The sequence below is a fragment of the Etheostoma spectabile genome, chromosome 20 (assembly GCF_008692095.1).
Source record: "Etheostoma spectabile isolate EspeVRDwgs_2016 chromosome 20, UIUC_Espe_1.0, whole genome shotgun sequence".
In the NCBI taxonomy this organism is placed as follows: Eukaryota; Metazoa; Chordata; class Actinopteri; order Perciformes; family Percidae; genus Etheostoma; species Etheostoma spectabile.
The window spans coordinates 17,961,987-17,975,956 of NC_045752.1; the positions used below are offsets into that span (position 1 = coordinate 17,961,987).

General features: G+C 42.3%; 1 protein-coding gene across 2 annotated transcripts in view; it reads right to left on the bottom strand.

The window, feature by feature from the left end:
- daam2 (dishevelled associated activator of morphogenesis 2) overlaps positions 1 to 13,970 on the bottom strand; it is a gene marked incomplete at its 5' end in the record, with an annotated part of 69,749 nt that overhangs the window by 24,410 nt on the left and 31,369 nt on the right. For both annotated transcript variants that reach the window (XM_032499978.1, XM_032499977.1), the window contains 8 exon segments: positions 555 to 739; positions 925 to 983; positions 3,733 to 3,871; positions 4,428 to 4,545; positions 4,691 to 4,757; positions 4,924 to 5,027; positions 5,527 to 5,637; positions 8,151 to 8,484. In XM_032499978.1, the coding sequence (XP_032355869.1) occupies positions 555 to 739; positions 925 to 983; positions 3,733 to 3,871; positions 4,428 to 4,545; positions 4,691 to 4,757; positions 4,924 to 5,027; positions 5,527 to 5,637; positions 8,151 to 8,484 (1,117 nt within the window).

A 13,970-nucleotide genomic window follows, 5' to 3' on the forward strand; every position in this document is an offset into this window, starting at 1 on the left:
TTCAATTCTCCGTGCCTGGCCCTGTAACCATAAACTGCATGTATGGACTCGTGCCCGAATAAAACCCTTCATTTTATTAAAATGGCTGTAAAAGTTTGAATCTACTACTCAGAATTGTCTGACAGAACTCTGCTCTGGGTACGGCGTAGCGTTAGCGTGCTAAGTTGATGCTTTCTCTGCGGAGTGCAGACTGATTGGCTCTCGCGAGTCACGTGACCAAATCGCAGCATTTGCGATTAGGAAGTCGCTTTTTTAACATATCGCGATATTATCGCTAACGCAATTAATCGTTTTGCCCTAATGCGAACGCAGCCACTGTCTCGTTTTCTCTTCCTACAATTGTCACAATCGTGGATGCAGTGAGAGGCAAAATCCTTAAGTCCTACAGCATTTTGTAACATTGTTCATTAGAGTGGTTTTTCCTCAAGCTTGGAAAATGTGTCCATTAATAAGATTAACAAACACTTAGCAATTAGCTATACAATTACAGTGCAGCCCCGATTCACAGGGTGTTAGTCATATTGTAACCTAGTATAAAAAGCAGCCCTGCTCACAGATATGTCGTTGATGCGTGTGGACAGGTCTAGGACCTGCTCCCTGGCTGAGCGCAGCTCCACTCCCTCACGCTGGAGTTTGTCCTTCATCTTGTTCAAAGTCTTCATCATGTCCTCCTTTTCCTGGGTCTTGGTATCACACTCCCGCTCTTTTCGCTCTAGTTTACCTAGCAGCTCCATATGATCTAAAAAGATGCAATGGGGCAGAATGTGTTTATAAGATGTAGATTTGAATAATAAAATGCAAACATGAAGAGGCACATACAGAGAAGCTGATAGTGATTTGCAAAAACAGATTTGTGGAACTAAAAATGGCATGATGCATTTTCTTTTCCAACCTGCAGAGTGCAGTGTGTCAAACAAGTCTTACCTTTCCTGAACTTCTCTGCCTGGTCTCGCCACTGTTTCACCTCATTCTCATTGACCAACCTGTGAAGCACGCAGACAAACATAAGCACAGACCCGAGATGAACTGAACACAGCCTCGCACAAAAAGGCTTGCATGTAGGGGTCAGCCGCACTCCAACCAAGTCAAGGCAGAACATTTCGAGGAAATTCAATAATTGGATTGGGAAGCCATTGATCACTTAACCAATAATTCTTAACTTCATTTTAGAGAGAGACATCCAGATTCACTGACAGCATTGACTGGGTTGATGCAGTTTGCTCTTGTAAGCTGCGTAACACAACATTAGTGCTAAAATAAATCCTGCAGGGCTAAAATTAATTATATTCAAGTTCTACATTTTGCCATTTGGTTCAGCTTGAGGCTTGAAGTTAAACAGGGTTACCGTGATGTTCTGATATGAATGTGAGATCAGCTGACATGAGAAGTGAGTGTTCCTGATCATGAGGCAAGACATGGTAATGAGTATGAAACTTTATCAATGGAGATGGAGTGTTTTGAGGAATTAATTTAGCTGAAGAAAGATTTGAAAGTGAAACCTGGAGCCTCGGTTGAAGCCTTGGCTAGAGTTGAGAGAACAGACATGTTTCAGTGTCTTAGAGCACAGAGTAGAAAAGAAACAGTAAAAAGGGAAAATGCATGAGAGAGGGAACTGCTGAGGTGAGACTGCCAACAAGGATAAAGTAACTTCATTGTGGTAATGATTCACACTTGAAATGCTTGTAATCAATTTACACGAGGAAATCCACAAGGCAATTTGAAAGCAAATTGGTCATTAATCAGATGGAGGTCTTCTGAGTGCTTGTGTTAGTGAACACAGCCCGAACTTGATTGCAAAGTCAGTACTGCTTTAATTACTGCGCAAGCAACACTCCATGGATCCGACTCAATAAAACAAAATATCACTTAATTGTTCACTGGTCAAATAAATACCTTTACATAGCTGTGGAAAAATGTGATTTGTACAAGAGTGCTAATTTTGGGTCAGGCAAACGTGTGAGTAGTCAGAGCCGTTGTCAAGGTGACCGCACTTGATGAATGACTTTGTCTCCCGGTTGTTTTAACAGTTGCTAACTGTTGTTAACGCCGCCCTCTGAGCGGTCGCGGCACGAGACGCACTGAACGTTTTCATCTGTTAACCGTCTGAACAACCAGGGAATCTCAGTTTATGCAAATCTCTTTCCAGGCATAATTTACTCTAGGAGAGCTTATGAAAACAAAACCTAAATTTAGGATAACGTAAGAGTGAGGGTTAGGTTTTAACCGCTGTGATGGTTCTGCAATGGACAGTAATGTACATCCGGGCTTAAGAAGCCGCGTCCGAGTTTGTTTTCTGTGCGCTACTTGAAAGAGTTACGCTCACGTGAGCTGATTGCACGAACAGTAGTGACTGAATTAGTGAACAAAGTAGGAGCGAGCAGGGGCCAAGGTTTACCACGCTACATGTTTTATGGTGCTTTCACCACTGAGACTAAACACATCCATCACTGATCTGAAGCTTGTTTTAGAACTAACAGTAAAATGGAGCGTGGACGAAAGATGGTGAAAGAAAAGAATGACAACACGTCTGAGAGAGAAACTGAAGTTAACTGGGGGGAGAAACACACACCAAATGTAGTTTGTGGACGAAGCCCGGAATGCCATCCACACACACACACACACACACACACACACACACACACACACACACACACACACACACACGGCCAATGCCGCCCGCTGAGGGACCACACACACACACACACAACCACTCCCCTCCCCGCCCCCCCCCCCCTTTGGCTCCTAGTAGAAAGTTGTTTCAAATTTCAGTGAAACCCAGACCACTAAAACCCAGCAGATGTCAATGATCATTTGGAAACGAATTTCTTTGAGCGACAGGGTAGACTGTGCCCATGATGACATACAGAAAACATCTACTTCCAAGTCATAATGCTTGGTTTTCCCTTGAAAATTATTATTCCTCACTGTTGTCTTCCACATGAAGCCAAGTGACTGCTTGGCCGCACCTAAACACGGCTGACTTGGCTGGCCTGCCGGCTTAATGCGATTAGAGCAATTTCCTTTTGATCTCCAGCTTCCACTTTCATGCCAATTCACGCTTGGAGCGTGGCTTCCTCCGATTCTACCCGCGGCCCCCTGCTGCCAGCTTCACTTCACCTCACCATCCTGTGCAATCCCATTTTCCACTCTCAACACTGGGACAATAGCTGGGCCAAGAGTGTTTCAGGTCTCATTACACAAGTGAATACTGGTTTACTGTAAATGCATCCTCCTTACACCAAAACTCTGATGCATAACACCAATGCTTCTCTGCCTTTTAGCCATGCCTCAAACATTCAACATAACAGTGCATCATGTTGATATCGGACTTGTCTTTGATCTGAGTTAAAAGTGATGGATGCATAAACCACTAGGACATTCCAGAAATGAGAGCATGTTTCCAGCTTCACTGATTAAGGAGAAGCATATAATATATATATATATATATATCTCTCAACACACACACACACACACACACACACACACACACTTATTGGTAATACAGTGCACTTACATTAACTCTCTTATAATGTTATGAAATACAGTACAATGTTTAGCCTGAACCACCATGTACCGTAATATCCTATGATAGTGAACAGACATTTGTTATAGACATTATTCCTGACATGTGCAAACAAATAGGAAATATACTGTTGTCATACAGCTGTCAATGGGCAGAGGTTGTGGTGGAGGTGTGTCTTCTTTGACTGCGGATGATGAGATTACACTTACATGCGAATGATGTTCTTAACATTGAAGTTGTCCAGAGGAGCGCTGTCGGGGTCCTCTCCCTTGTCGTCCTGAAGGACTAGCTGCTGGAGGATCCTGTCTAAAAGCTGCCAGTGCTGCAGGCTACCACCACCCCGTTTATCTGAGGAGTCACAGACAGAGATAGTAAGATACTGTAATCCCAGTATATTGGTACCAATATGAAATGTTGACCTATGGCGTTGTTAACTAGGGCTGGGACCATATGCTTTTGTCCCAATTTCGATTCATTCACAACGCATTGGTGCCAATTTGATTTGTACTGCAATTTTCATTTACTGTGACTCTAGAAGTATTGCGATTCGACAATATTGAGTATAGCGATTTTAGATGTATTTTCTGCATTTTCTGCTTTTGGTTTGTTTTGTAGGAAGTGGATATGATGGTGATAGTTGCCATCAGCGTTACCGGATAGAGTCCATGGTAGAACTTCAGACATTACAACAAAGTAACAGGGCACCTTTAAGTACACTCCAGATAGGATGTATGTAAATTAGTTTTTTTTTCTTGACCTATACATCAAAACAAAAAGCCTGTATGTACAGTTGATGTATTCATTTTGATACAGCGTTGATGGTATTGTCTGTAAATTAACTAACTTGTTGCGGAATCACATTTACAAACTCATCAACAAAACTCATTGGTATGTAGCTACTTACAGGGCATCTGCAGGCAGTGCTGGAGGATGGAGAGGAGGTTGGGGTAGGCGTCTGTGTGGCTCAGCTTCTTCTTGACCAGCTCAAACATGGCACCTGCACTCTTAGTATCTACGTGGGTCTATCAAAAATCAAAGAGCCAGTCTTAAATTATTATCAAGTCTGACAATTGCTCTGACTTGCCTTTACCTTCATGTGAGCCATACAACAAAAGCTACGACAAAAAAATAAAATAAAAATAGACAGAGCCATTCTAAGTTACTCACCATATCGAATCTTTTGGCCAACTCTGAGTCATCCTCATTCCGCACCATCTCAAAGAAGTCCAAATGCCTGGACAGGGAGGAACAACAGTCTGAGTGTATTGATTGCACTTCCTTCCCCACCAATCAATAAGGAAGTACAAACACTCAACAAAACACAGGGGTCAAGGTTTTTTCTTTGCTGCAGAATTATTACTGAAGAGGATGCTTATTTATTAGGTGGGTCTCACTCTCACCTGTCCAGAGTGGCATTCTCATGTTCTCTGAGCTTGTCGATGACCGGCTGGATGCCCAACATCAGGAACTCGTACCTTAGGTGGAGGCGGAACTCAAGGTTGTCCTACAAATAAAAGAAAAAACATTAAGACAAGACGACAAAATTGCTACGACTACACACATGGTAATAATGGGACGTCAGATAATACATAAATATCTAGCATGTGCCTGGGTTTTATTTTAGTACTTGTGAAATTACTGGAGGAAGTTTGTGATTAACAAAGATATTCCCAAAATACATACATCTGTGTTAATTAGTAGTAGGCGGAATTTAGAACTGCGCTAGCACAGCTAAGCCATCTACTCCCCTCTTCTTTATCTTTAGTCTTTATGCTAAGCTAACCGGCAGCTCGCTGTAGCTTCATAGTTATCTCCTCATCTAACTATCCGCCAGAAAGCAAAAAATGTTTTTTCCAAAGTGTTACATATACATTTTGACCTCAAGCCAACCGAAGCTTTTCAACTGTGTCTAGCAACAGATTTTGTGTTAAACTATATTCAATCAAGGTTTTCCCATATTTGATAGGGTGTAACCTAAAAGGCATAAGGCTGTTACTGCTGACCTCCCCAGCTCCAGCGTTGAGCACAGCGTTGATGAAGGACATGATGGCCGTCTTTAAGTTGACCTCGTCTCTGTAGCGGCCTGTACTCTTGTCCAGCTCATTTAGCAGCGTCTACATGGTCAGGAAAGATGGGAGAGTTAGTCAGCAAGTATATTTGATCTACTATATATTTTAGGGCTGGACAGGGCAGCAGGGTGGCTCAGTGGTTAGCACTTGGTACTGCCTCACAGCAAGTTGGCACTGCAGACTCTGCAGTGCAGAGTTCGATCCCTGGTCCGGGCAGGGCCTTTTTGTGCTCCGGTTTCCTCCTACCATGAAGACATGCATGTTGGGTAACTAGGACTACAGCTGAAAATTAGCCGTCTGGCTAACACTGGTGCATTTATAGAAATGTTGATTAAAAGGACAATTCCAGTTGAACCACAAACACCGTGCAACCAGTGCCCAGTAACATTGCTCAAGCACGGCGTTCATGGTTTGACTGGTCATGTTTTCCCAAGATGGCGCCTGACTGTTTAGGTAAACAATACAGATTTTTATAAACTCTTCTTAATGAACTGTTTGTACACTTTTTTCAATGCTTTGGTTTACATGTACATGCTACCGTGGAAATGTGGTGCTATTTTGAGCCTTGTTATTGGTATAGAAATCGCGATTTCTTTTTACTCGACTACTAGTGTTACAAGCTAATTAGCGGATTGCGCTAAAACTGGTCACATTCCATTAGCATGAAAACAAATCCCATGGAACGGTTGACTCGGTACACGTGTAATTAAGCCCTAGGTTCATTTAACGCCGGAATTGTCCTTTAATGTCAGTGTCTTCATCAAATGAATAAATCTTAAGATAGGGTCAGCTGGGCCAGTCATTAAAGAATCTGTGCCTGACATGTTTAGGAGATGTTCTGACAGTAACAATGAAGACAAGCAGGTAACACAGGGTCACTAGTCTCACTTCCTACTGCCTTTGTTCCCACTCTGACACTGACCCCCAACCAGTGGAAGTAGTATTTTACTTCAGTAAAACTACTAATACCACGTTGTAATACTCTTTTAAAAGTCCGGCATTAAAAATGTTACTGAAGTAAAAGTATGTAAGTAACATCAAAGTAAAAGTACTCAATGCTGAAAATTCCTCACATTTTAGAAACAGGAAACAACTAAAATGGTTGTGTGTTTAATTGTCTAATCATTTCAGCTGTACTTGTAGGTCTAGATAGATAGATAGATAGATAGATAGATAGATAGATAGATAGATAGATAGATAGATAGATAGATAGATAGATAGATAGATAGATAGATAGATAGATAGATAGATAGATAGATAGATAGATAGATACAGTATTCATCCCGAAGGAAATTTTAGAATTTAAATATATAATATAAATATATTGTTGGGTAGGTTATTTTATGATCAAGCATTTTGTTTTATAAACTACCTGTGTTTTGAGTGCAAAACTCTCATTTGTAAAGTAATTAATAACTAAAGATGTCAGATTAATGTAGTGGATTAAAAAGTATATTTCTCTCTGAAATGTAGCAAAGTAGAAGTAGAAACTGTGGCATGAAAAGAAAAAACATTCAAGTAAAGTACCTCAAATTTGTACTTAGGAAAGTACTTGAGTTAATGTGCTTAGTTACATTCCACCACTGACCCCGACATACTTTTGCAGCTTAATCATTATAACTACACATTAGAAAGGCCTCATAAGTTCGGAGTCACCCAGCTCCATGGGTGTTAGCTAAGCCTGAGGAGGCATGATTTAGCTCACACCCCCAGGGTCGCGTGAACGTGGCTTGTTGACTCAGTCCTGCAAGTTACTAAAGCACTACGCATTCCCTGAACTCCATAACTCTGGATGTCCGCACCTGCCTGTGAAATGGGCTGAGTGTTGACTTAACAGTCTGGGGTGCTGAAGTCTCCAACTTATCAAAATGACCACAGCTTGATATATTTCAGCATGACTATGAAATATATTGTCTGCCCTTTCCCATAATGTCTGTCTGCCCGTGTCTCCAGCAAAGGCTCCCACCAGTAAGTGTGTTTGTACCATGAGACTTGGGAGTCACGGACATGGGGTATGAGAGGGACATGCCCCCCGCACCATAAGTAGTCGACATACACGTTACTCAGGTTACGTCAGTTGATTGATGAGATATAGGCAATAATAAAATGATACATAATAAAAGTATATACAAAAATAAAGGGAGGAAAAAGCATTTAAATATGCAATAATTAAGATGAGTACATATGATGGAATTGTGGTTAGAATTTGCCAGATGCCACCCAAATGTGGGCTATCACGCCCAAAAATGTCAAATTGCTCCCCGGACCGCCTCTACACTAGTTAAATGCAGGTCTACCATTGGGCAAAATGCTGCAGTAAAACAGCATGGAACAGTTTATAGAAATGTCAATGTTTCCATACATTATAAATGAAATGTTGGCTAGTTGGAATATGTGAATTGGAGAGACAAATGAGAGATCTTTCAGTGAAAATCACCATCCTGAACAATCTGTCCCCCTCACTTCTGAAATTACAGCTACAACAATGCTTGAAGTATTCAAGCAACATTATAGCTGTTTTCTGCTTTTGATACAGATCACTTCAGTTTCACCCTTACCTGAAAGCGTGTCCTCTCCGCAGCGTATTTCTGGAAGTGTGCCATAGCCTGCAGCACCTTCTTGTGTCCGTCAGGCACCAGGCACACCGCACCGAGAATCTCCAGCACCGCCACTTTGGTCTTGATGTTCTCCGTCCGTAGGCTCTGTGAGATGGTGTTGATGCTCTGTGGGTGAGCCAGGACGTGTGCGCGGCCCTGGGAGTTGTTCATCAGGGCCTTGATGCAGCCGATGACGGAGGTGTGGACGCGGCTCTCCGATGTTTCATAGTCCATGCTGCGCAGGAAGTTGAGGAGGCAGGTGAGGCCGTCAAGCTCGATGAAGCGTGTGACGAACCTAGAGGAGGTGGGAAGAGAGGTGAGTACATGTTAAGAGCGAAGTAGTCTCGCAATGCCAGACCTCCCTACACAGCGCTGCGGAGCAGGGTCTGGCTAGTCCACAAAGCATTCCGGGTTGGGAGAAAAACGTGCTCTGGTTTATCGGCATGTCTTTAAACCAATCACAATCGTCTTAGACGATGCTAAGCTCCAGAAAGATCAAAGGTGCCTCAGCAAAATAACCTTGGGAAGAAACGCGTTTTAGTGGAAGCCGTATGTTCAAAAGATGTTTTAGTTGTGCGAGAGAAAACTCAATTGGACAGATAGTCTAGCTAGCTGTCTGGATTTACCCTGCAGAGATCTGAGGAGCAGTTCACCATAGTCTTCAAAAATCAACCAGACTTTAAAATAGCAACACAAGGAAAGCGGAAGGTAACGGACATCCTGTGGAATTTCCAGCGGCAAGAGAGCAATCCTGGAAATGAAACGGCATCGATGTAGACAAAAAGAGTGAAGTAAAGAATAAGGGGGCTTAGGTAGGCTTATATAAAGCTAGCAAATTCTTATATTGCCACAGGTACTGAAGGACTTTAACAGAGCAAATGTCACCTTAAAACATCTATACATGTGCCCAGATAGCTCAGCCCGCACCCATATATAGAGGTTTAGTCCTTGACGCACTGGTGCCAGGTTTGACTCCGACCGGTATTTATTAAAAGATTTACTCAGTGCCCTGGAGGCCAACCCTGAACCACAACATTCCCAGTTCAAATCCAACCCCATTCACCATCTCTGTCATCACTCCACTTTCGCCACAGACTAAAGGCACAAGTGAAAAAAAAAACATATTCTTTTTCAACACAACTTTAATTTCAGGTATTATTTAGCTTATGGCTACAACTTATAACTTATTTTTACCATCAGACATCAATGGAAATATTTTTTTTGAAATTTCTGTTTTAAAAGAAAAAGCTGAAAGTGAAGCTGAATCTTCAATTCACTTGTTATTTCCAACCGTTCAAAAATAAAACTTTACAAGAATAAAAAAACTGATCAATCTTCAAACATGCACATTTTCGTCCCTCCTTGGCAGGGCATTTAGACATTCCCATATATTTCAAATGTCACACCTTCAGTTTGTATTGCAGGCTCTCTTTTATCAACTAGAAGTGCCCGAGCAAAGATAACCCTGATGACATCATGGAACATTATTATCAAAAGACATGACAACGCTCCACCAGAGCCACTGCTTCACATGCTGAGTAGGTAGTTCCCCTGAGGACACAGACATTTATGTGCGAGTTCACTGTTCAAGTGCTATCAAACAAGAATGGAGTATTTATAAATGAACCGTCATACTGTCACAACCCAAGTTCATCCAGTCTCCTACCAACAACCCAACTCAGTAGTGGAACGAATTAGAAAGCAGCAAGTTATTAACCTCTCTGGTGGAGAAGCGGGCCTATTGAAGGACAGGCAGGACATGTAAACATTAAGGGATGTCACATCTAGTGAGCACACTGTGGGCTGGATTGTAAATGACTTCCCACTGATTAAGATTCCTGATAGTCCTCATAAATGATTTCAAACAAATGAAGGCTTGTGTAACGTGCAAAAGAGCCAGAAGGAGAGGAGACGAGGACGAACAGAGGATAGATGGATGGAGTCAGAAAGTGAAAATGACAGTGAGGACAGGGGAAGAGAGGGTCTGAGAGTTGAGATGTATTACTACACATTGAAGCAAATACATTGTTTTGATGTCAGAAGTTCCATCCCCTCCCACTGTTGTCTTGGCTTGAGAAAGGCACAGAAAAAACAACGCAAAGAATGTAAATCATACAATTATTCTCATACACACACACTCAATCAGTCCCAGATTTCTACCAGATGCATACATAAGCATACAGACAGACAGACAGACGGACAGACTTTACCTGGCATGACCAGTAAATCTCTAAAAGACATAATCCTCTGATCTCCATCAGCCCCTGGGTGAGATCAAGAAGGTCACACTACATGCATGCATGCATACATGCATATAGTGTGCATACAGCCAACAATGCATTGAAATCACAGAGAACACACACTGCAACCTTTCAGCAGACAATGTGCTTCTTGTTTTTAGCATGTTTCAGTCACGGCCTTGACTCAAAACCAAGGTGGCGAACAAGAAATCCAAAACATCAGATGTTCCTCGATTTAGATGCAACACAGACACTGGAACTAGAACAAGGCAGAACTGATCCATCTGGTTAAGTTAAACATCTCATGTCAGTGACAAGTCTGTGGCCAGCAGAGAAGGCAGCGACAGCCATACGCCTGTCTGGGAATTGCGGTGCCACCTCAGGAGGGAGAAAGGTTTCCTACGGGAAGAGAAATCAAGCTGAACATCCTTGTGATTAATGTGATTAATGTATGGAAAGCCGAGGGTGAGAGCTGTTGTTGTTGGAGTGTGGTTTCAAAAGGGTGGATGGGATTCAAGCCTTTGCTGGATGCCTGCTTTGCTCTGCTGCTTTGCTTTTGCAGCTTGCCAGAATTATGTGCACACACGCATGCACACATCCTACAGTATGCACAGAACCCTAGTCAGATGCTTGTATCTGGGAAGTAGGAGGATAGGATGCATTCAATACATGCCCAACATTTTACACAAACACATATTCATGTCTCCACAAAGGACATTCAAGTGTGACAAACCCACTGTACTTTGAGTAAGCTCACATCTTATTATTCTCTCCCCTCCTCCTGCATCTTTCATTTTCTCTCTACTAAGAACTTGAATCAATGGCTCCCATCTCCGCTGACTTTGGAGCCAGTGACATTCACGCTCAGCCGAGTGGCTTACAGGCCTTTTTCCTTTTTGTTCGGTTTTTTGGAACGACCGCTGCATACTTGAAAAGCCGCTGAGGTTGTGTTCAAGACAGTGAGAGCTCAGACAGAGCTGAACAATACAGACAGTGAGCCAACCACTCACACTCACACTGTTCTTTAGACAGACAAAAGAAAGAAGCGAGGAATATAACTTGGAATGGGATGAGACTAAACAAAAGTGAGTGTGTGTGTGTTGAGTCAAGGCCAGGGATGGATGAAGGTAATGTAAGGTAAGCTGCAAACTGATATTTAAAGAGATCCCTTAGATATAAAAAAAGAACATTATTAAATGATTGCAAGTGTTGTTAGTTAGCGGTCTTTAAAATCAGGGTCTTGTAATTTCCATTGAAAAAAGCCACTCAACCAGAGGCAGAACTTATTCTAAATGAGCAGGACTGTGACGAAAACCAATCTAGATGATTGAATTGAAATTCAAAAATGCATTCCAAGCAACTAGACGACTTCTGGAGGTTTTAGCGGCACAGGCAAAACATTCTGCCTTCTCGAACTGTGGACGACCCTTGCGGGCAGACGAGACTCGGTTGTGAGTTATTTCTTGCCTCAAAGCTTAACCATACAAACTTATCAAAATGCTATACTTCCACAAACACACACACTCACACAAACAAAATCAAGTTAGCCCCTTCCTCTCTTCCACCCTTTATTTAATCACCACATTCGCACACACTTCACATCTTTTTGAAAAGCACCCACTCAGCCACCCCCGGACACAGGTACACACACATGCACATTTGTCACATTGACTATAAAAAGAACCAGAGTGCCCAAAAGATTCTTCAGAGGTGCTGCTTTAAACTATCTGAACAAGGTGTCTGCAGCGCTTGGGAGACATGTCATATGATATCCCCACGGCTCTCAGTCTAATAAATTTTACTTTAATTGCAGCCCAGCATATAACTGTGGTAAAAAAAAGGGTCTGAACACAAGGCAACACACAACCCTAACCATAACAGCAGATATTGACCGGACACCCCCAACACAGTAAAACTGCACATTTTAGAGTGTGAACAATATTTGAGAGAAATAGTTCTTTTTGTGTACATAGAAAGTCTTAGATCTTTGAGTTCAGCTCATGACAAATGGGGGCAAAAACAAAAGTGTAGTAGTTTTATTTACTCATAAATACGGTTTATTTCAAGTATCGTATCTACCTTAATAACCTACCTCCCCGGCAGGCTCAGTCTCTTTAAACCTGCCTGTATCGACCCACCTCACTTCTCTCCTTTTCCCTCTGAAATGCTAAGTACCGAGGGGTGAGAACTCTGCTCTCTCAGAGAAGACAAAACATTTCTCCATCCAGCACTCTTAAAGGTGTGATACTCCGCTCCCCCACTAACGTATTTGGTAATATGTGAAAACAGATATAAAGTTCCCCCTCTGTTAAGCAGAACCTTTGAGAGATCCGGCGGCACAGTGTTTTGAAGGATAATATTTGCATGCGGTGGTAGCAAATCGTCCAAAGGGTTATTGACACAGGAGCAAGGGGGAACGGCTGCAGTTGACTCAAGTCAATATTCTTGCTGGAAGAGATTTGCAGAAACATTGTCCTGAGAGCTGTCTTGGGAAGCATTGCGATGCTCTACTGACATTTGCCTGGGACTGCAGTGCATTCTGGGCCAGCGCGGCCTCGGTGACCTCCAGGAAAGCTTCATTTCCTGTCCTCCTGCAGCGATTTCATCACGGAAATGACAATGATTGAGGAGCGTCGCGTCTTAAGATACAAGAATGCACACACAGTATGCTTCCCATCGCTGACATAAACATCAGTGCTGATGTGCAGATGACATAATAGGTCACCAGTGCTCACTGTATACAATGTAGGTACTCTTCAATGTGTAGTTAAAATACCACAAAAAAGTGTAAATATTTAAATATCTGGAAGCTAAAATGGAATGCACACCAGACTGCACGGCTGTAGCAGCTTTGTGTTCGTACACAGGGCCTCACATGGCCACTTGAGCTGAGATTCAGTTATATATGCGAGAAAACACACAACCACCGCCTGATGGTTCAAGCTCCATTTGACAGCTGGTAAACAAGGCAATAAGTGCTCGCAGAGAAAATGAGATAAGCTGTAAATTAACATGACAGAGAAATTCAGCCACTTTCCAAATGTCTCAGTTTTATGGCTGTTTATAATTAATCAAATTTATATTTGAAATAAGACGTCTGGATCATTACCGTAAACAGGTTTAACAAATAACTATAAAATATTTTCTAATAAGCGGCCAATGAGGTGCAGCATTGCTCACAGCAAGAATATACCTGCCTGCTGTTCCCTCTCAATGTTGTCCAGCTGTTCTGTAATGAAGTGTTGCGATTTGATTTTAGTTGTACGAAACCATGCGGTCATCCTTTCTATCTCAGTTTACAATTTCCTACATTAGCCACAACGCTTTGACGTATTAAAGCCAACAGGATTGATATGCTGGAAGTCTAAATCCATGATGTTCCACTTCCGGGATTTCTCCAGTGCCGCCGGATCACGCTCTTTTCATCCGGATGTTACCTTGATGCTTTCTTTGTCTTGGAATTTGAACCTCTGGTGGATTTATGAGGACTATGGTCAACTGCTTCTCAGATCTCTGCAGGGTAAATCCACACAGCTAGCTA